The 24,420-nt window shown below is 34.7% G+C and overlaps 1 protein-coding gene across 5 annotated transcripts in view; it reads right to left on the reverse strand.

The window, feature by feature from the left end:
* Positions 1 to 24,420, reverse strand: part of SMAD2 (SMAD family member 2) — a 78,180-nt gene that overhangs the window by 22,355 nt on the left and 31,405 nt on the right. For 3 of the 5 annotated variants that reach the window (XM_058557066.1, XM_058557067.1, XM_058557068.1), the window contains exons 3-5: positions 4,243 to 4,332; positions 3,002 to 3,195; positions 2,049 to 2,183 (exon numbers count right to left, since the gene is read on the reverse strand). In XM_058557066.1, coding sequence (XP_058413049.1) covers positions 2,049 to 2,183; positions 3,002 to 3,195; positions 4,243 to 4,332 — 419 coding nt within the window. Of the gene's footprint in view, positions 1 to 1,777; positions 1,786 to 2,048; positions 2,184 to 3,001; positions 3,196 to 4,242; positions 4,333 to 24,420 lie in introns of those variants that run through there. The other 2 variants (XM_058557069.1, XM_058557070.1) reach the window with 2 other exon arrangements.

Raw genomic sequence — 24,420 nt, forward strand, 5'->3', positions numbered from 1 at the left:
ATCGTGCACTATTTTAAAGCTAATAAAATTAGCAGAGCTAAGCTTTGCCAGGTTAACCATCCCATGTCTCAAAGGTCTAAATAGGAAGAAATACTGAACTTGTAAATACTTCATCCTATTTTACTTTTCTCCATTATTTATCTGAAAATGATAAATAATAAATCTATCAGCATTTTGGAAAAAATGTTAAAATTTCTTTTGAAGTAGAATAAAAAGTGAACCCTTAGGTTCTGCTGTCAGTTGGAGCTGGGTAAAGTCCCATTGTCTAGAAAAGCAAATAGGTGTAAACCACTTTTGATTTTCTACTTTGCAAAATACTCAAATCTAAACAAAGAAAGAAGAAAGGAAAAATAAGCCCAAACACCTCCACAAGTGAAATCTACTCAACATTTTGATTAACATCCTTCCAAATAATAACTGGGTAGGTGCCTTACAAGACTGCATGCTTATAGCTCAGTTTTGTAGTATTGTTGAATAATACTAATTCTCACATCAAAAACTTAAAATGTCTCCCCCTCCTCACACCACACACACATAACTCTTTTCCCAGCCCAATCTTCTCCCTAGGAAATGTCGTTTTAGTCCTGCTTTTCCCCTCATCCTAGCCCTCACAATCCACCCCACTTTATGCCCTTTCCTCCTAACTTTTTAAAAAGTTTATGTTTCCTAGCAACCCAAAAGGCAGTCTATTGGAATAAAATAGTAATCAAAGAAATGCACATTAAAACAATCAGAAAACACTTTCTAACTTTAAAATTAGCTATTTTAAAAAATCCTTCTTTTTCTTATGTTTTTAAAATTGTCTTCAGTGAATAAACATTTCCATGATGAGACACATTAAAGAAATATCTTTTAATGTATAAGTTTCTTACATATTTTCAGTTGCATAAAATAAAAGTAAGAATGGAACAGAAGAATATTACACAAGGAGGAAAAAACTGGCACTAAAGGGGGCTGGCCTCGTGGCATGGCGGTTAGGTACGCGCACTCCGCTACTGGCGGCCCGGCTTCGGATCCCAGGCACGCACCGACGCACCACTTGTCAGGCCATGCTGGGGCGGCATCCCACATACAGCAACTAGCAGGATGTGCAACTACCCGACATATAACTATCTACTGGGGCTTTGGGGAGAAAAAGGAGAAAAAAAAGGAGGAAGATTGGCACTGGATGTTAGCTCAGGGCCGGTCTTCCTCAGCAAAAAAGAGGAGGATTGGCATGGATGTTAGCTCAGGGCTGATCTTCCTCAAAAAAAAAAAAAAAAAAAAAAAAACTGGCACCAAAAAATCCAATGTGTAGTTTAATCCTCATCCTAATATTATAGCTTTAGTTTCTGCCAGGGAAAAAAAAAACAAAAAAGGGAAACAGACAAACAAAGTGAGAAAATATAAGTTGCTCTCCTAAAACACAGTGAAAACTAAAAGGGCAGTAACTGTGTCATGGAATATTACTGGATCACATAATACAATAATTAGAGTGGAATTTGAGAACCAGGTAGTTGAATTCACGTACAGCAGGCATTACTGTGGCCCAGATGAAAAAAGAACTAAAATAGAGGTTTTCTGATTTTCAGTACAACATATGTGTTGCTACATCTGTAAAAGTAAAGTATCTTCTATAGAAATGTTACATTTCTCTTAAACATTATCATACTATCTATGAAAGTGATTATTTGGTCAACTTTTAGTTATATTCATTTCAGGAATACTTTTTCCCTGTGCCATTTATTTTGCTTACATTCTGCATCTCTCTTAGCTTCATCAACTAAGACAAACTTACTAAGATCTTTTCTTTTCTGCTTCTCACAGTACTTTGATTAAAGCCACTGCAAAAGAAAATGAAATAAAAAGTAAAACTTTTCTCCAGACAAACATGCTTAAAGTACTAGGCTTATACATTTCACAAAATAATCACCCAACAATCAGATTTTTCTATTCAAAATCCAGAAGCATTTTTTTGAAAGTCAAACCACAATTTATTAATACTTGAATGTTTATGAACAAAATATTTATCTATCCCAATTTTTAGGAGATTCAAAAGGCAAAAATACCTGGGATATAATTACTCTGTGGCTCAATTCCCGCTGGGAAATTAGTGTTTTCTGGAATGGAATGGGTATAATCATCCAGAGGTGGTAGTTCTGTTAGGATTTCAGTATGCCGTGGCACTAATACCGGAGGCAAAACTAAAAGAGTAAAAAAAATCCAAGTTAATGGCAAGGAGCAAGGGGTAGGGGGGACCTTTATTAAACATTTTCACAAAAAAAGTAGTCTGCTTAATTTTTTAAATTTAGGGTCAACCTATTTGGTATTGAGAGTTACTGAGAAATTGACAAATCTGATTATGATTTTAACTTACCATGTAATCCACAATCTAAATTTCGAAGTCCCAATTTATCCCAATCTTGTACTTTTGGGAACAAAGTGATCCTGGCAATATCATACTACCATAGAAGTTCATAAATCTCCATTGGAAAGGTGGTGGAAAGATTTGTAAAATCAGAATTAGGGTATTTTCTAAAAATATAGCTTTATTCTTTTAGAAAGTTTCAAGTACACAGCTAACTAAGAAAACTAAAAAGTCTTGCTATGAGTTTTACCAAACTATTCAGATACAAATGATGTCATTAAAGTACTTCAAAAAAAACACCCCAAGAGCAAAACGATTGAAGCAGTTACTGCAGCAGACAGGTAAAGAGATATCAGTTTAGTTCTAAGCAGACTGTGAATCTGTGGGATTAGAATTTCCTGGATATGTACTTTGATGTGAAATAGTATGCTATCCCAAGAAACTGACGTATCTTTCCCTCTAAGATATATTTTCCATAAAATATTTAAAAAATAAAAAAGTATTTTAATTACCACCAATAATATATTGTGTTTAAGGTAATTTATTAGAATTTTACACCAAAATTTCCCTGGGTCAATAGGTATAAGAGTACCTAATATACTTAAGTTCAAGCATTTAATTTAAAACAAGGGGAAAAAAATCTAATTTTCCTACCTGGTGTTTCAACTCTCTGGTAGTGGTAAGGGTTTACACATACTTCATCCTTTTTAAGATTAAAAGCATATTCGCAGTTTTCAATTGCTTTGAGTTCATGATGACTGTGAAGATCAGGCCAGCGCCACAATCGACAGTATATAACATGTGGCAGTCCTTTTCGATGAGATACCTGAAGACGACCATCAAGAGACCTAATGGAAAGCAAGAGGAAAAGAAAGGTGAGAACTTTAAAAAAAACAGGTAGAGTCAATTGGGCTAAATTAGTACAATAAGAGCATAAAGAAAGGAATGACAGACATTTAGTTAGTTTTAGTGAGTACAAGCAAGAAAAATGTACTATTTAATGGCTCTATTTATTTAATGCTTACTATTCAGTAAGCAGCAGCACTAGCAAATATTTCTTATAAATATGCTAAATAAATGACTCATGTCAATGAATGGCTAACCACTTTGGAAAAAATTGATTTTTAAAGAGTATCACATAGTTATACTTGAAAAACTTTGGTCAACTTTTATCTTTCGTAAATCAAACTCTTATAGAGGCAGGCTTTTAAGGGCATTAATTCTGTAGGTGACTGAATTATCAAAAAAAGAACTAGTGTGAAGAATGGTAAATACCAACAATGAGGTAAAAGTAACTTACTCAAACTAATGTAACTCATTACCCAGCTGTCATTGTTTTGAGCACTGAGGTATATTTCTACAGCTCACACATAAATGCAGATGGTGATGAATATGATGAGATGAAATGGACAAATACCAATATGCTCAAAAAAGAGAATAAAATGATGAAAAAAAATAACATAAAAACGAGTTAGCCTAGCGTTAATTGTGATACAAGGAGTTCAGTAAATAACTATTTATTAGTATAAAGATGAGATTTAGATGATAGCAAGAAATTTAGCAAAAACTGGTTATGTATCTACTTAAAAATTAGGCCAACAACAGATTATAATCTAATCTCAAACTAAAATGATAATACAGTTATCAAAGTTCCTATTCTTTAGGGGATGCAATAATTTAAAGATTCAAAACTAGAATTTCATTGATCAAAACATCAGCTGAAACATTTAACATGTTTTTAATACTGGCAAGCAGGTTATTTTAAATGCCATGCCTTATTTTACATTAAAGGAAACATCCTAGGCAAAATTATACTAAGCAACCCACTATAGGTCTTCCAAAACACCCCCCCTCCCACAAGATCTCTAGGATTTGATAGAGGGCAGAATATTCACCTGGTTTGTTCAGAGAAGCTGTAAAGGCCTGTTGTATCCCACTGATCTATCGTATTTGGTGTACTCAGTCCCCAAATTTCAGAGCAAGTGCTGTGCATAAATTGAAAAACAAAAAATTGATGTGAACATGGAAGCATGGTTATTCAAAATACCATGATGTAAAACATGGAAAATGTACAGAATACTTCCTTCACCCAGAAAATATACATTGCTTCACTTTTTCACAGGCATTTAGTGGTTTCTATATTTTCTATATGAAGGAAGCCAATAAAATGGAACATGTGACTTCAGATAAGTTATGATTATGTTTTTAAAATGTGAACATCAATGTTCTCTAGCTTAATGAAATCACACCTATAATGCCCTTTCCAATTTCCTCTATTCACAACAAAGGATCTTATACCTATGCTATTAGGCTTACTAACAGTGCTTCATTTTATAATCCAGTTTTTATAAAAACTTATTTAGAAACGGATGTCAACTGATATTTTTAATATAGGAAAAATTCCAATTAAAATAGACATTTATCCACAGTTAAGATTTTCAGGTTATTTCAGATACTTATATATTCAGTGTTACGAAAAATTATTATTGCTCTTTTATTACTACAAAGGACAAGGAAGTGGATTTTGAAGTCATTCTAACATAGCATAGAGCATACCACCTTAAAAGTTTTAAGAAACTGCTGTGAGGACTAAAGAAATGTGAAAGCACCAAATTCTTAAAAGAGTGTAAGTATGAAAAATTTGCTATTATCTAGGTTTTTTAATCAATACACCTGAACTCAAAGACACAGACCAGAAAGACCTCAAAATTTTTCTTCCACATTTCTTTCCAGAACATGGGCAGCCCAGAGATAATTCTATTTTCCCTGCCTCTACTTCATTTCAAAGTAAATTCTCATCTGTGGGAGAAGAGCTTATTAAAAGGCAACCTGGGATGGAACTTTTAACTGCCAAGGTGTCTCAGGTCATAAATTGCACTTTTAAAATTAGAGTCAAAAGGTAATTTCTGAAACTCAATCCCACCTCTTACATATTATAAAATCATCAAAATATCAAGGAGGAGGAAGAAACATTTCAAAACAACTTTTGAAAATAAAATCAAACAACTGATTACATTCCGGATGTACATACTGTTAAAGAGCTATAATCAACATCTCAAAGGGCGGTGGTGAAAAGTGCTGTCTTCCTGTGGCTGGGCAACACACAGCACCTAGGGTGCTGGGCTACAGGGCTACAGGGCCTCCTGCACAACCACTGGGCTGCAGAAACATTTTATGCCATGTTTTGCGGGCTAGAGTAACTGTAATACTGGACAGTTAAAAAAATGAATTTTCAGACACTTTCTAGCACCTTTTTGAGATATATTACAGATTCTCTTGCTTTTTTGGCTGTGAAAGTTAAGTCCACCTTTCATTTCCCAGACTACAAAAGCCAGAAAACGCCAAGAAACTGGAGGATAATTCAGACCTTTGTTTTTCCTCCCAAAAAACCATGACATAAATGGTTCTTTTGTGTAAGATATTTATCTACTGAAAACATATAGCACCACATAGTTTAAATCACAATTAAATCAACTAAATTCTAGAGTCTTATGAATCTGAATTTAAGCCTCAGGAGGAATAGCATACAACTTACTCTTCTTTCTTCAAAAGTAATTTAAGGGGGCCGGCCCGGTGGCACAAATGGTTAAGTGCGCGTGCTCTGCCGTGGCAGCCCAGGGTTCGCTGGTTCGGATCCCGGGCGCACACCGAGGCAACGCTTGTCAAGCCATGCTGTGGCAGCGTCCCATATAAAGTAGAGGAAGATGGGCGTGGATGTTAGCCCAGGGTCAGTCTTCCTCAGCAAAAAGAGAGGAGGATTGGCATTGGATGTTAGCTCAGCGCCGGTACTCCTCACAATCAATCAATAAAATAATTTTAGGAAAATGGCTAATGAAAGAGTAGATCAAGATGCTATTCTGCTCTTATGAGACTAAAATGAACATTTCACTCAAGTAACTCTGGGGATGACAGGAGAACCAAAACCTAAAAGAGCATGAAGAGCTTAGGTGAGCTTTATTTAAGCCTCAAAATAAATCAGAGAATAATAAACAGTAGTTATTAAAAACATGGAATCAACCTAGAGGCAGACAGACCCAGATCCCCACTCTAACTCAGTTATTTTCCAATTGTCATCATAGGGTATATTTAAGCCTCAGTTCTACCAATTACTATAGTATCCCTCTCACAAAATTGGAAGGTTTATTTAAAAATATTAAATTTGCTTCTAGCTAGTAAAATTTTTGCTTGTTTATATAAGAAAAAATATTTTTAAAAAGAATCAACTTATAACAAAATATACAAAGCACCGAGAATAAATGTAATTATAAATGTGTCAAAACTACAAAGAAACATTTTAATTATTACTAAAGAACACAAAAGTAAAGTGAGCAAAGAGAGAAACATATACCTTCCTAAGGAAGACAACACAGCAATATCAATTCTGCCAAATTTATTTGATGCAATCTCAATAAAAATTAAAAAAAAATTTTAAGACCCAAACAAAATTATTCCAAATGTAACACACCAAAATAAATGAGAATGACCAAGAAAACTCTGACAAGAAGAGTAGAGACTGGCCCTACCAGACTCTGAAACTCACCGTAAATCCTCAATAACAGAAACAGTATGCAATCAGTAAAAGAATACACAAAACAGAACAGAGGTTCTGCCTGCAGAGTAGCCTCAATTAGGCAAACTTTCCTTCAGATAAAAATGACAGCCTCTGAACAAAATAAAATAAAATCAACTATTCGAAAACAGGAGAGACCAAAAACAGATAAAAATTGAAGTCAATCTTCCTAAGAGGGGAATCGCACTGGATGAGAGCTGTGTTTATGCGGCTTTGTACCCAAGGGCACCCCGCACCTAAGCTAGGCAGGGCAAGTAGACCTTAGGTAGAAAACTACAGTTTTACTGACCTGCAAAATCAGAGGATGGATTTGGGGCTGCCGGAGAGGCTTGAAAAAGGGGGAAATCCTGTAAAGAAGGGAGCCACAGGGGGGAAAAACATCAAAATATGAGTGTGAACTTGGCCCAAATCCTTGACTGACCCCTAAACTATACATGTGGGTGAAGACTGTGGAAGCCTGCTGAAAACTGGCACTTAGTTCTGGGAGAAACTAAGCTTGAGATTTCAGCTGTTGCTTACATTAGAGGCAAACAGTTTGGACTCTGAGGCCACCCAAAACTATCTGACAGAACAAAAATCAACACTCTTCAGAGGAAGATAACAGAATTCACAGTCTCTACAATGTGTTGTCCCAAATATCCAGTATAAAACACAAATTACTAAACATGTGAAGAAATAGGAAAATGTTACCCCCTAGTCAAAAGAAAAAACAGCCTGTAGAAACAGACCCCCTGAGATGAACTAAAAGACAAGGATTTTAAAGTAACTATTATGAATATGTTCATGCACTTAATGAACAGATGGGAATCTTGGCTGAGTGATGGCTGATGAAACTATAAAAACGAATCAAATGGGAATTCTAGAACTGAAAATCAAAAAATCAAAAATAAAACATTAACCTGATGGCTGGAGAAGACAAAAGAGTCAGTGATTTTGAAGATGGATCAACAGAAATCTGATAGACCAGAAAAAAATATTTGAAATAAGAATGGCTGACACATTTTCAGTGAGTGAAAAACTAAACTTATACTTCCAAGAAACTCAGTGAATACCAAGCAGTTTAAATACCAAGAAAAGCACCCTTGGGCACATCATTGTCAAATCCCTAAAAACAAAAGAAAAATCTTTAAAGTGGTGAGAACTACAAAAACTCTTGGCAAAAAGGGCTCCATCCAAACCCCTGCACTAAGACACCTGACTGAACTCCAGCATGGCTTCCAGCAGCCCAAGGCTGTGTCCCTGGTATGACCCAGCCCCTTTGAGTTCCTGTTTGGAAAAGCTAAAGGCTGCCAAAATAATTTACATTTGTACCAGCCAACACTTGTCTATAGGTCCCTGACCTCCTTTTCTTTAGAGTATTTATTTAACAAGCTTATAACTGTAAATCCTTCCTGTCTCTGAGATGTATATGTCTCCTACAACTGGGGAGTGTCTTTCTCAAGGACCTGAAAACCATTCCTTTGAAATGTAATCAATCACCAAGAAGGATAGGGCCTCTGTCTCCCAGTCTACACTCTGAGTGAGGGTAGAAGCCTAACTTCAATAAATGCCACTTAGCAGACACAGATGGCCAATCACACTGACAATGACCAACCCTCTTACCCACTTTTTGGGTAATTTTTCACTTCCCTGACTCTGCTCAAGCCCTCACTTGTCCCCTCTCCCTACTCCCTCATTTTCCCAGTCACCTCTGTGCAAACTGGAATTGAGCTCAGCTCTTTCCCCTACTGCGATGGTTACTGAATAAAATCTGTTTTTACTACCTTTAACCAACGTCCAGCTTTGTTTAACTTTGACAGCAGCAAGAGCAGAACAATCCATATACATAGGAAAGAAAACACCTAAAATCTATAACCAACAAAAATATCCTGCATAAAAGTCAAAACAAAAACATATTCAGATAAAAATTGAGAGAATTCATTTCTAGCAGACTTTGCACAAAGAAAAGCTAAAGGAAAGTTCTTCAGGATAAAGAAAGGACAACATACAGAAACTCTAAATCACAGGAAAAAATTAAGAGAACTCGAAAGTATAAGTATGTAGGTAAATGTAAAAGATGATATTCTTTTCTTCTCTTAATTTCTACTAAAGGAGGATGACCAATTGCAGCAAAACTTATAATTCTAAAAGTATGTGGATGTAATTTATATAATAACAGCAGCAGAAGAAACAGGAAGTGTTAAAAACAAGCACGCTGTTGCAAATCTAAGGATGTATACTGTCATTGGGAAAGCACCACCCCCGACCCCGATCCCCGCCCTGGGCCCAAGGCAAGGAGATATAGCTAAAAAGCATAGAGAAAATTAGAACGAAATTCTAAAAAAGTAATTAAGCCCAAAGGAAGGAAAGGAGAAAAGGAAGAACAAAAAACAGATAATAGAAAGCAAAGAGCAAGGTGTAAGGAGTAAAACAAAGAGTAAATCCAACCGTATCAATAACAACATTATACGTAAATACAGCACATACTCCTATAAGAGGTAGAGATTTATCAGAATGAATATAAGATGCAAAATGTCTACAAAAAGACATACTTTAAATATAATACATATATAAGATGACAATATAAGAATGGAAATACACGGTTCATGCAAGCAGTAAGTTAAACACAACATACCATAAGAATTAATAAGACTTTAAGGCTAAGAATATTACCAGAGATAAAAAGAGACATTTCTTAAGAGGATAAATTCATCAGAAGACATTAACAATCCTATATGCATCTAAAAACATAGTTTTAAAATACATGAAGCAAAAACTGACAAATCTAAAAGAAATGAACAAATCAGCAGAGTAATCTTATTAACTCCATTTCAGACTACAAAAAAATTCTACACATCATAGAAGAGCTGCACACTACCACCAACCACTTTCATCTAACTGACATTTATAGAATCCTCTTCAAGTGTACACAGAACAATTAAAAAAAGACCACATGCAAGGATCATGAAAAAAGGTCAATTAATTTAAAAACTGAAATCTTATAGACTATTGTTCTTTGGCCACAGAGAACTAAATTAGAAACCAAATGACTGAAAGGTACTTAGAATTCTAAGTCACAAATATTTGGAAATTAACAACATACTTCTAAATAACCCATGAGTCAAAGAAAAGGTCACAAAATAAGTTAGAAAATACTTTAAACTACATGAAAATGAATCCACAATATAAAAAATTGGGTGGGGAGGCTAAAGCTAAAGTAGTGCTTAAAGGGAAATTATTGCTTAAATGTTTATATTAGAAGCAAGAAATATTTAAAATTAATGATTTATTTTAATCAACAATGATATAATTCTAATTAACACTGTAGTAGAGGTCCTAGCTAGTGCACTATGGCAATAAAAAGTAAAGACAAAAATATTGGAAAGGGAAGAAATAAAACTGCTTTTTCTAGCCAAATTCAAAGCAATAGGGAGTAGAATGGTGGTTGCCAGGGGCTGGGGTGTGGGGGAAATGGGGAGATGTTGGTCAAAGGACACAAACTTCCAGCGATAAGATGAATAAGTTCTGAGGAATCTAACGTATAGCATGGTACTGCATTATACACCTGAAAGTTGTTAAGAAAGTAGATCTTAAAAGTTATCACCACATACACACAAAAAGGTAATTATGTGAAGGGATGGAGGTGTTAACAAACTGTACTGTGGTAATCATTTTGCAATATATATGGTATCAAATCATCACTCTGTACACTTTAAATTTATATATGTTATATGTCAATCTCAATAAAGCTAAAACAAAAACCTGGCTTTTTTGGGACAACGACATAATTGTCTATACAGACAATCTCTGAAGCAGCTTCTAGAACTCATTAGTGAATTTAACAATGTTGCAGGATATAAAGGCAACTTATACAAATCCATTATATTTCTATTATACTAGCAATAAACAATTTGAAAATTAAAATTTTGAATTCCATTTAAAATAGTATCAAAAACATAAAATGCTTAGACAAATGGCAGATGCAAGATGTGTAAGACCTATACGACAACAATTAAAAACCTTGCTGAAAGATTAAATAAACCTAAGTATATAAAGAAATACACTATATTCACAGATTAAATGACTCAAATTAAGATGTCTGTTTTCCCTAATTCCCTGATCATATCTGGTTTATTTTTTTCAAATCCACTGCAATCATGATTTTGGCAAGATATTTTTATAACAATTGACAAGCTGATCTAAAACGTATACAGAAATGCAAAAGATCTTGAATTGCAAAACAATCTTGAAAAAATTACTGATACACACAACATGATGAATCTCAGAAATATTTAGCTGGCTGAAGTTGAACATAAAAAACTAGATACCGAATGATTCCATTCACATAAAGTTCTAGAAGAGGCAAAATAAAGTGAAAGTGAAAAAAATTCAAACAGTTGTTGCCTCTATAGGAACCACTGGGAAAGAGCACCAAAGAACTTTCTGGGTGACTGATACACTGTATACGCATTTGTCAAATCTATTTCTATTGAGCACTTATAATTTGTGTACTTCACCATTTGAAAATTTTACCTAAAAAAACAAACAAGAAAAAACACAAAAGAACTCAGACAATGAAATAACAATCAGAATGAAAAGTAGCTATAAAAAAATATTCATAAGGTAATTTGGTGTATGACAAAGAAAGCTCCCTATGAATTGACATGGAAATATCTCTAAAATATCATATTAAGTGAAAAAAGCAAATACACTATGTATAGTAAGCCACTCACTGTGTGAAAAAAAGACAAGTAAAAATATCTAAGTATTTGTGTATGCATACAGGAAAGATACATGCACACACACACACACCATGAACAGTAGTAGTTACCTGAGCTAGGTAGAGGGAGGGAAGGGAGACTTTTCAATGTATGCTTGTTCTGTTGGTATGTATGCATGCATGCGTGTACGTGTAAACATAAACATACAGAGATTATATATTTTTAAACCATGTGAATGTATTGTCTTTTACCAAAATTAAACAAATGAAACAAAAGAAAATATTGCCACAGAACTAAATGCAAGTCAAGTCATCTTCACGTTTCTATAAAAAGATGTTTCTAACCTTAGATAACTAAGCATAAGAAGTACAGATTATTTCCTATTTTGCGTCACTCCAGTTTACTTTGGGCATTACTATAGGATACAATAAAATGCCAGCCTGAGCCCTGTTCCTTCTCTTCTGATACAATGTCCTATCTAACATGGGTCTTTGGTACCCATTTTCCTCCACATGCATTTACGTCAACAGCCGCTTCCTAGGCACCTTCTGACTTATCCACTAATTCTTTAGGTATGCCTAGCAAACTAGGTCAATTTTTAAGACCTACTAGTCAAGGGGATTTAAATCAGGCAGTTTTAATCACCCACTCTTCCTTAAAGATTGATTCTTTTTAACTACAATTTATTTTCCTCATAAGACCCTGAACTCCCACAGGTCTTTGTATACCTACCACCTAGCAAACAAGGTATTTGGTGACTAAATTAGTAAAAATAGGATCACAACATTCCTAGCCACACTAAATCAAAATATTTTTAAATAAAAGTGGGGAAAAATGGATCTCTCAGGTTTTCAGTTTATTAATAAAGAAGGGCAAGTTATAACTGCTAGTATGGACAGTTCCTAAAAAATATTAAAAGAAACGAATACAGGAAAAATGTTAGAGAAATGGCACTGATTGCAACAACTACATAAAAGGTCTTGACACATTCCCTATTTCAATAAATCTAAAATGTTATCTACTTTAAATGCAACATTATTCTGTGTTACACTTAAAAGGAAAAACTTCCAATTTTATTTATAAGATGCATCCCAAAGTGAAAAAATGTGCATCTTAGAATCAATGAAATATATAATAACATTTACCTTCCTAAGTTAGCTATGACATGTCAGGGACTGTTTAAGACTTTAAAAACATTATGGACCTTACAATAACCTGCAAGCTATGTATTGTTATCTCAATTTAAATTTGAGGAAACTGAGCCTCAGAAGGATAATAAAACCACATCACCAAAGTCATACACCTAACAAGTGGCAGGGCCAGGATTCCAGCAACAACGTCAAACAACACTTTCTACTCTACCAACAGCTTTCTGAGCTTTTAATACCACCTACACCAGCATTTCTATGAGTGAAGCCTGGGAACCTCAAATACAGTACTGGCAAGGGTCTGTCTGGTTCCTACAATAATTTTTTAAGTTACATTTTTATTCTGAGTAAATAAGTAACTTACATAAATCTTCTAAACACATATCCTGGATCACCTGGATAAGCACCAGCCCTGTACTGCTTCATCATCTCAGTGTCTGCGTTTGGGTCTGTTACAATCACCTCAGCACCAAGGATAAGTAGAGAGATTGATTTAACATGTAAATGACGACATCATACGAAAAAGGCCAAATGATATCAGGATGTGCTACATAAATTATGTTTCATAGTAGTTTTAGAGAAAAGAGGTGGGAAAATTTCACAACACAAGGCCCATGGTAGTATGCTGACCTCAAAAGGAAACTTAGTCATGGGTAGCATTCAGCACTACAATCACAATGGAAACAGAAAATCAATATGAACAAAAACAGCATCATTCATTAAATTGATGTTAATTAGAATCTTCTTGGCTATAAAACTCAGTATAAACTGGCCTCTGATAAGCATAAGTTTACACTAAATTATGTTTCTATACATTTAAACAATATTAAGGGAATAAGACAAGAGATATCTCTATATTTCTAGAATGTGAAACGCATCAAACTGCACAACATCAAGCTGTTTACAAGGAGGAAAGATAGAGAAAGGTCTGAAAACGTTAAACAAATAAAAATACTTGCTGGGTGAAATCAACAACATATCACAAAGAAAGTATTAAATTTTATTATTACTATTATTATTATTATAATGATAGCACTATCCCAAACACATTAACTCAACATTTCCTAAATTTATTTGACCATCTGACTTTAGGACATTCTAAAAACTCTTAAGTATTGAAAAATATCATGCTAATTGGTTAAAACCAAAAATTGGTCTCAGATAAATTCTGCCTCATCAAAATCTGATATTGTTCACTAATGCAATTAACACAGAACATTACAAATATATGTTGAAACATGATGTAACAGACTATAAATAGTCCACAATGCTGTCCCTGCATCAATACACAGATGAGCAAGCAAGTCCATGTTACAATCTCACGTAAAGTTCCTGCAGTTCTTTGTATGAAACATAATTTCTTAGAGGTAGATTATCCTCTATTAACTGTGTAACTTTCTTGCTTACATAGATTGAATAAAAAAAATCTGGGGAACAGAGGTTGGAACAGCTAAGAAAATCATCAGGATACTAAAGTGCCAAAAACATCTGTATGGCATACAGTGTATTAGCTGATTGCTGGACTAACCAGATAACTTGGTAGAAAACCTGACAGAAATCAGTATAGAACTTCTCTAGTAATCACTTTTTACATAAGTATCAGTAAAATTAATACATTAAGGCTTTTCTTCATCTAAGAATAAACTGACCTTTGAAAACTGAAGTTAAAATTTAAAATCTAGGGTACAATTTACCAATTATATACATGCATAGGTAATTTTTACACACATCAACATTTTGTACTTTAGTTCAAACAGACATTATATTTGTTAACTAATACACTTTTTGGACTAAGGACATGTATATTTATTTATATATCTGTTATCAGAAGATAAAAGAGAAGCAATGAAAACTAAACTCAAGAAAAGAACACTGACTTTGAAGGCTCATACCACAGAATCATATAAACCATTAAACGAGTTTTACTGCTCCTGCCCTATTTGCATGATTTACTGCAGCAATTAAACCACCAGCGTAAAAAGTAATAAACCTATGTTTTACTAATTTATTAGTTTTCATGACCTTCTTGCCTGAAGAGTATATTTCTTCTACAAATCAAAAGGAGTAAGAATCTAGGTTGTCACTGTGGAAGGGTTATAAAGCATGCTGAACACTGAGTAAAATTAAAGGGGTCAACAAACTAGCAGAATGGTATCAACAAAAGGAACTTCACCTGAGGCTCCAGCTCTTGACTGCTGATGTACTCATGACATATGGACTTCTACGGAGTAATCTGTGACCACCCATCCATAATTATTTCTACTTACAACACAATAGTCCTTTCATTTTATAAATGACTAGCAAGACTAAAAGTTTCTATTTTAAATAGCTCAGGAATCAAGAGCTGATCATTGTAATAAAAAAAAGCAAGTCTCTATAATTACAAGCACTATATTTGTCTGTGTACTTCATCACCTCTAAACAGCTGAGTGATGGGGAATGGAAAACAAGAAGATGCCTACCTCCAGATAGCTTTTTATCTTTCCTCCCAAGAAAGAAGCTTTAGGAACAACCTTGTCCTTAACAAATTAGCAAAGGATACAAGTGAACAATCAAGAAATTTTCACTAGCTACAGAACACTTACCAAGAAACTGCCAATACTTATTTTTAGCATTTGCTATGTGCCTGGCACTATTCAAAGTGCTTTACATGCATTATGTGATTTATATTCATATCAACTCTACAAAGTGAATTAACATTACCACTATTTTCAAATAAAGAAATAAACGTGAACAGTTAAATAACTCAAAAGGTCACAGAGCTATGGAGATGAGAGCCAGGATTTATATCTGCTTCTGGCTGACTTAAGAGCCTAAATTTTTTAAGGTACACTTCTAAAGAATGATGGTTTAAATCAGTGGTTTCAAACTTTTATAGGAGTATATATTGCCTATTTTTTCCTATTTTCTGTATCCTTAATACTCTGGCATTTGAGGCCTTGATCCTGGAGAGACTGCCCCTCCCAGAGCTAGCTAATTCCTAAAGATAGCAAGAGACTCCCTTGAGAACACACCTTTGACATACAAACCAACCAATCCAGAGCCCACACCCCTAACTACTCTATCAAACTCTCAAACAACAAACCAATATTCCTCCTGCCCTAAATCACCCAAGTGCTAGGTACTGAACAACTAGGAACCACTCCTACAGCCTGATGACATTCAAACTTAGCCTATCTACCTGGCATGGCCCATTTGTCCCCTGGAAAACTCCAATAAAGGCTCTAGGCCATGCTCTGTCCTTGCCCTTCTATCTATTTATCAATCCATCTTGTTTTTTTCATATATTAAAAATTAAATTGCAGATATTTCAAATGTAGACACTTAGCATGCATATACCATTAACTCAAGTTCACTGTTTATTCATTTTTTAAGGTAAAATTTACATAGCGTGAAATAAATCTTAATAGTACCATTTTGTGAGTTTTATCAAATGCAGAAATTGTGTAACCCTCAATCCTGTCAAGATCATCCATCCAGAAAATCCCTCATGCCCCTTTCTCAGTCAATCCCTGCCACCCCCTCCCCCACCCCCAGAAGCAATCACTGGTTTTTTTTCACCATAGGTTTAATCTCATCTAGAACTTCATATAAATAGAATTATAAATACTCATTCAGGTCTGGCTTTTTTGACTCAGATCATTTTGAGATCCACCGATGTTAACGTACATGACAGTAGTCCATTCTTTTAGTGCTGAGTTTTCCATTACATAAAGACACCACAATTTGTTTAGCCCTTCTCTTACTGATGGACACCTGACCTGTCACAAGATTTGGGGTATTATGAATAAAGCTGCTATGAACATTCAAGTAAGTACACGTTTTTTTGTGGACATATGCTTTAATTTCTCTGGGATAAATATCTAGAAGTGAAATTCTTGGGTGATTGGGTAGATGCAAGTTTAGTTTTATAAGAAACTTGCCAGACCTTTTTCCCAGATTGGGAAGTAGCATTTTGTATTTTCTCCCTCAATATATGAGTTTCTGGTTGTTCCACAGCCTCACCAACATTTGGTGTGGTCAGTTTATTCAATTATAGTCATTCTGGTGGTCATGCAGTCGTATTTCATTGTGGTTTCAATGTGTACTTTCCTGATGACTAACAATATTGCACACTTTTCCATTTGCTTACTGGCCCTTTGTACATCTTCTTTTGCGAAGTATCCAAATCTTTTGCCCATTTTTTAAATCGAGCTATTGGTCTTTTCACTATTGAGTTATAGAAATTCTTTACAAATTCTGGATAAAATTCTCTTTTCAGAAATATGTTTTGCAAATTTTTTTTTCCACTCTGTGACTTTCTTATCCATTTCTTAACAATGCTTTTTTTGCTGAGATGCTTTTAATATTGATGAAGTCTAACTTATCAGCTTCCTCTCATTGCTTTCTATATCCTTAAAAAAAAACCAAAAAAACCTTTGTTTAACCCCAAGTCACAAATATATTCTCCTATACAAGTTTTATAGTTTTAGCTTTTAGATGAGAACTATGATCCACCTGGAATTAATTTTTTTGAATAGTGTTAAGGTGGGTCAAGGTTCATTCCTCCATATGGATATCCAGCTCTTCCAGCATTATTTGTTGAAAAGACTTTCCTCCTGGATTGCTTTGGCATCTCTTTTGAAAATCAAATAACCACGTTAAGTATCTGTTTTGGGGTTCTCTATTTTATCCCATTTATCTATTTATTTTTTTTATGCCAGAATCACACTGTACTGATTACTGTGGCTTCATGGAAAGTCTTAAAGTCAGATACTTTAAGTTCTCTAACTTTGCTGTTCTTTTTCAAGATTGCTTTGGATATTCTAGGTCCTACACATTTCTATGTAAATTTTAGGATCAGTTTGTACATTTCTACAGAAAAAATTATTTTTTTAGGGTTTGATGGGGATTGATTTGAATCGAGAGAGAACTGACTTCTTGATACTAATGAGTGTTCCAATTCACAAACATGATATACCTGTCAATTTATTGCATACTAGTTCTAACATAGGTCATCTCAGGGTTGGTCTCTATTGGTCTCTCCCCTGAGAAAGGGTCACATTTTCTTTGTTCTTCATATGTTGAGTAATTTAGGACTATATGCTGGACATTGTGAATGTTATGTGACGGAGATGCTAGATTCTGTTACATTCCTCTATTAAGTGTTAACTGTTTTGTTTTGGCAGCAATTCAAATCAGTTTACCTTTAGCTAGGCTGCCCTAAGGCTACTCAACACTGTGTGGGTTTAGGGGTCAGCATAGTGATTTTGGTGAATTTTCTAAGCAGAATATGGGGCTCCCCTTCTGTAGCTCCCTCCTTGCTAGGATTCTCCCTTCACTCTTCAGCAGCTGTGGTTGTCCCAAACTCCGACCTCTGGTTCTTCAGGACAGAAAAACAGTGAGTTTTGTGTTAAAATTTTAGCTACTCTGCAAATTCTACACAGATAAAAGCTACAAAAACAGAAAACTCATCCCATGCCATTCCCTTCTTCCAAGGGCCAAATCTCCTCCAATAGGCATATTTTTGTTTACTCTCTAGTGCTGTTTTTTTTTATTTTTTATTTTATGCAGAGTTTATAATTGTTATTTGAGGGAATGTGAGGCTGGTAAAAGCATATCTGGCTATATGCGAAGCAGAATTCTCTTATTTAGTTTTCTTTAATTTCTCTCATCAAGGTTTTCAAATTTCAGTGTACGGATCTTGTGTCTTTAAAAAAAATATATTCCTAAGTATTTTAATTTTACTTATGCTACTATTCATAGAATTGTTTTCTTAATATCATTTCCACTTGTTTGCTGTTAATATTTACGAAAATACAAGTGATTTTTATACACTGAACTTGTAAAGAACAGCCTTGTTAAATTCACTCATTTGCTTTAGTAGCTGTTTTTGTAGATTCCTTAAGGTTTCTTACATAGTCACGGTGTCTACACAAAGCGAGAGTTTTGATCCATGCTTTCAGATCTTTATGCCTTTTATATTTCGTTTTCCTGACTCACTGCACTAAGTAGGTCCTCCACTAAAATAATGAATTGAAGACAGAAGAGTGGACCTCCTTGTCCTGTTTCTGATCTTAAGGAAAATATAGCATTTTATGATTAAGTATATTCTTAGTTGTCAGTTTTTCTTAAACACCCTTTATCAGACTGAGAAAATCTCTTTACATTTCTAGCTTGCTGGGAGTGTTTATCATGAATGGATGATGAATTCTGTCAAACGCTTCTGACCAAGCGAGGTGATCTTATGATCTTGCTCCTTTGTTAGCGTAGTGAATTACACTGATTAACTTTTGAACATTATAAACTAATCTTGTATTGTTGCAATAAATCTCACTCAATCATGATGTATTCTTATTTTTGTATGTTGCTGGAATATATTTTCTTAACTGTTTTCATCTATGTTCATGACAAATATTAATCTGTATATTTTCTTCTTTTGGTGCCATCTTTGTCAGGTTTTGGTATCAGGGTTACGTTGGTCTCATAAAATAACTCTTTTTTCCTGAGTTTCTGTAGGACTGATGTTATATCTTGCTCAAATGTTTGAATTTACCAGTAAAACCACCTGGACCTGGAGTTTTCTTTGTGGGAAAGATTCTGATTATGAATTCAATTTCTTTAACCAATACAAGTCTATCCAAATTTTCCATTTCTTCTTGCATCAGCTGGGGTAACATATTTTTTAAGAAATGTGACCATTACAAATTTAACGGCATAAAGTTATTTAAAATACACGCATATTATGCTTTCAACCTCCGTAGAACCTAACACGATAATCCCTCTTTCATTTCTGACATAAGTACTTTATGCTTATAGGCTCTCTCACTCTCTTTTTCTCCATCAGTCTAATAGGAGTTTATCAATTTTACTGATCTAAAGAACTAGCTTTCGACTTTGTTAATTATCTCTATTGTCTCTTTTCTAGTCATTGACTTCTGTTCTTATTTTTTATTATTTCTTCCTTCTACTTATTTTCCATTTTCTTTAATCTATTTTTCTAGTTTCTTAGGTGAAGTCTTAGGTAGCTTTTCTAGTTTAATTATTTAAAGCTATAAATTACCCTTTAAGCACTGTTTTAGTTGCATCCACACATTTGATATGTTGTAATTTCATTATCATTTACTTTGAAATATATTCTAATTTCTCTCATGGTTTTCTTCTAAATAATGCACAGATAAAAGAACTGTGTTAATTTCCATTTTTTAGTAGATGTCTTATCAGTATTGATTCCTAATTTTGCTCTATTGTTGGCAGAGAACATATTCTGTTGATGTGAATCTTTTAAAATTTATTGAGACTTGTGCCCTGCAAATAGTCCTTCCTGGTGAGGTTATCACAGCACTGGTAAAGACCAGGTATTATACTGATGTTGGATTTAGTATTTTATAAATATCAAGTAGGTAGTTAATAGTGTAATTTAGATCTTCTATGTCTTTACTGATTTTTTTGGTCTCATTGAACTCTCCAACTATAAGTGTGGCTTTGTGATTTTGACCCATTAATTCTATCAAGTTTTACTACATGTATTTGGGAGCTTTTTTTATTAAGCAGATACACATTTACGGTTATGACTTCTTGATGTCAGCACTTCAGAGATGTCATTTTACAATCTTCTGACCCCCTTGCTTCTGATGAAAAGTCACCTGTCATTCATGTAATTCCAACTCTGTACGTAACATGCCGTTTTTCATTGGATGCTTTCAAGATTTTCTCTTTCGTGGGTTTGACTATGATGCACCTAGGTGTGGTTTTCTTTTCATTTATCCTGCTTGAGTTTAATGAGGAATCCAACTCCATTTTTGATATCTGACTGCTGATAGTTTCAAGTTCCACCATGCCCTCACCCCCTGTCTCAAATCTGAGCAAGCTAATATGGAAGCCCAGGGTGCTCCTTCCTTTGGTGCAGGTGGGAACTGCAAAACAGGCAAGCTTGGGCACAAACACAAGTGCAGAAACTGTCCCCCTAGCCCCATATCTCCTATCACTTCTCTCTCAAGTCATTTTTGGACCAGCTTGGGAGTCGGTCCTGTTTTCCCCAGAAAGCCTCATCATATGAGCAATAATCCTTTTCATGTCCTCTTGGTACATGTTTGGCTTCATCAGTCTCATATCAAAAATCAAATCTGGGGAGGGATCCATCTCACATACAGTTCACACTGATTAAACACTTACTGTGTATCAGACATAACACTAAGGTCTTAAACATATTAAATCACTTAATCCTCCAACAACTGATGAAATACACAATGTTATTCCCATTTGACAAACGAGGTAATGAAAGCACAAAGATAAAGTAAGACTCCTAAGGTCAGACAGCTAGCAAGTGGCAAGCAAAGAGGCTGCATTCTTAATTACCAACACTCTTTTGCCTCTTACATAGTTACTAGAAACAAGAAATAAAGTAATACAGAGTAAATGAAGTAAAAAAAAACAAGTAATAAAAACACAGCAAAACAAAACTAAAGCAACAACTTTGGAATAGTATCCCAAATAAGTAAAATATTTATAGAATGTGCTTAACTATAAAACCTAGAGATTTCACTATTTATTTTTCTCAAGAAAAAAAAATTCTTTGGACAAGTAAATTGGTACAGCCACTTCCAAATTAAAATGGGGGGACAATAAAATTTCCATAGTTAAGAGTCCTATAAGAATAAAATTGAGGGGCCTGCCCAGTGGTGTAGTGGTTAAGTCTGCAAGCTCAGCTCTGGTGGCCCAGGCTTCGTAGGTTTGGATCCCAGGTGTGGACCTGCACACTGCTCATCAAGCCATGCTGTGGTGGCATCCCGTATACAAAATAGAGGAAGACTGGCACAGATGTTAGTTCAGCAACAGTCTCCCTCAAGCAATAGGAAGACTGGCAACAAATGTTAGCTCAGGGCCAAACTTCCTCATCGGAAAAAAAAAGAATAAAGTTGGTACTCTTATTCTTCTTTGGCTTGGTACAGCTCTTCTTAGAAGCAGAAGGAAGAACTGGGTAATGATTGAAAAAATTTTTCATCTTTACCACTAAATGTTACATTGAGAACACTTCTTGGAGATCTTGCTAGATGGTTCTACTGCCTGTGAAAAATAACAACATATCTCCCACACAAATAAAATAGTCCCTACCATTGAAAAGATTTAAGTATCAATTCTAAAAATAATTACTCAAAATATTTCAAGTCCTTCCAAAAAGAGAAACTTTTTACTGTAAAAAAAGAAAAAAGAAAAAAAAGCTAACACTAAAAAACGGGCTCAGAAATATTTAATAATGTAGCTTTTGAATTTTCTAAATTTATTTTAATATATATTCTAAGTTTTTAACAATTAAAAAACATAATATCCTAAATGACAAAAGAAATCCTAACATAAAATATAAATACATGTCATTCGAATCTTTTAAATTAAATGCATAAAAGAAGGATTGTAATACAGAATAGAGTTCTGTAAAAACTCAACTTTTTAAGTCATACATTTTTGTGATGCTTGTATTTGGTTGCAAAGAAAGGTTTTTGTCATCTGACAATTTAAAAAATTAGCATCCTACAAAATAAAATCAATTATAGCACTCTGAAGTTGACAGTGTGCTTTTACATGTAGAGGTTAAAATGTTTGGGTAATGTACATAGACTAATGTATTGTTTATACTTGTTAATGCAAATTATATGTCATCACATAAAAACTATGGGGAAAAAATTCTTTTAAGTTACTTTTCATGATAAATTTTTGTTCAGTATCTAACTCTGAACTTTCACATCATCAACACAAATACAGCCTCCCTTCACCCTCTCTTCCCCACTGGGAGAGCAAACTTGGGAGTAAACCAAGTTAGGGAGAAATTATATCCTCTTACATACACACAAAGCCATAAAGATAAGCAAAGTTCATAAAAGAAAAAAGTCTGAGATGAAGGAGTTAATAAAAAATCTTATGTATTTCAGTTTTAAGTATTATTCACGATTGTAGTCTTGATGCTCTTATGAAACTATCATTTCACAGTGCTTCCCATAATAACCCAAAAGCAGAGCTAAAGTCATGCTGGATTTTGAGAATAAAGACTGATCTAACAGTTCAAGGAAAAAAATATGATGGTAATAGAAGAAAACTCGAGTTAGAATAAAATAGTCTCTGTGAAAATAAAGCATCATTGGATAATTTAATAGATATCATGGTCATATATTTTGTGTTTAGAAAAAAATGTTTTATGTTTTGCTATAAAATGGTATGCATTTCATGCAGATCATGTAACATCCCTCCATTCTCCCCATGTATTCTACCTGTCCTCAACACCACTAAATCTGGATTCCCAAGTTTTCAAAAGGAGAATACAGCTTATTCAACAAGCTGGATTTGGTAAGTTCCTCCCCTCCCACACCATTACCCTCAAACTAACCCTTATCAAATTACTTCTCTCCTTTCTGCTAAAATCTCCAGAAGATCCCACAGCTGTTCTAGTCATACCCAGATATATATTAACAATAAATCTCTTTTCAGAAATTAAAAATTTTACCCTGATCTAAATAAAAACTTCCTTCTCTCATTCAATTTTGCTAAGTTCACCTCCTCCATGACTCTCCAGCTATTATTTTTAAGGGCCCTGTAGGTTCTGGAACACTAGGAAGAAGAGGTTTTAGAGGAAAAGGGGACAAACAAGCCTTATAGGGCTGATCTGATTGAAATCTGACGTGATAGTAATGAGGCGGTGAGGTCCTGTGACAATCAGAAGCCCAAACGCTGCCTCTCTTACCTACAGTTAGTTCCTGATGCAAAAACTTCTCTGTGGTCTGCTTGGGTCACTTTGACTCTCCAAGGTGGGCCTCTTGATCCTTTCAAAACAAGTCAACTTCAGCTACCTTAGTAAAGTCTATCGGGCCCACGGGAAAATTCTTGCATCTTTGACCCATCAAACTCTGAATGTGCAGGCCATTCCCACTGTGTCCTTTCCTCATTCTACTGATACAAAAGCAGCTCCAGCTGGTCTCGCTTTTTAGCCTTTTTCAGGTGGAAGTCAGGTATCAGTCCATTTATCTCCCAAACCTCAGCAGCACATGCATGTCAAACCAAGAGGTTCTCCTGAAGCCCCTCAATCTGGATGAAGAAAGGGGAAAAGCCACAGCATATACTACTCTCTCCAAGGAAGTTCTCATATGAGGTCCCTCTCATGAACTCTTATACTTTACTTATATAGCCTATAGGTAAGTGACAGGTTAACTGTAGCAATACTTGTCTCTGGGCATTGTTTCTGCAAATCCTGCATGAATGACACAGCACCTCAATTTTGAACGTAGGTTACTTGCAATCTATTGTTCTTGGATTTGGTGTCTCTGAATAAATACTAGAAGAGTTCCCATTTTAACATCCTGTTACAGTTCTACTTCCAGGTAAGATTATAAGCAGGTCATAGCAGGCTAATGTTCCTGTTGCAAAAACTATGGGGGAAAAGATAAAAAAAACTTGTTCAAAGACAATAGAGAGCTATTAAAGTAATGAGATCCAGACGAAGTAAAACTGCAGGAAGAAGGAATATTTTCTAGGTGAACTGACAACTGGCTGCCATTTCCTTCCCTGGGGTCACTCGCAGATTCTAGGTACACAGTGGGAATCACGCTTGGTCTGGAAAGAGAAACTCTACTGAAAAAAATAAAGTAGAACTTTTGACAATCACAAGAGTCTCCTCCCTTAAAGATGTTT

The sequence above is a fragment of the Diceros bicornis genome, chromosome 16 (assembly GCF_020826845.1).
Source record: "Diceros bicornis minor isolate mBicDic1 chromosome 16, mDicBic1.mat.cur, whole genome shotgun sequence".
In the NCBI taxonomy this organism is placed as follows: Eukaryota; Metazoa; Chordata; class Mammalia; order Perissodactyla; family Rhinocerotidae; genus Diceros; species Diceros bicornis.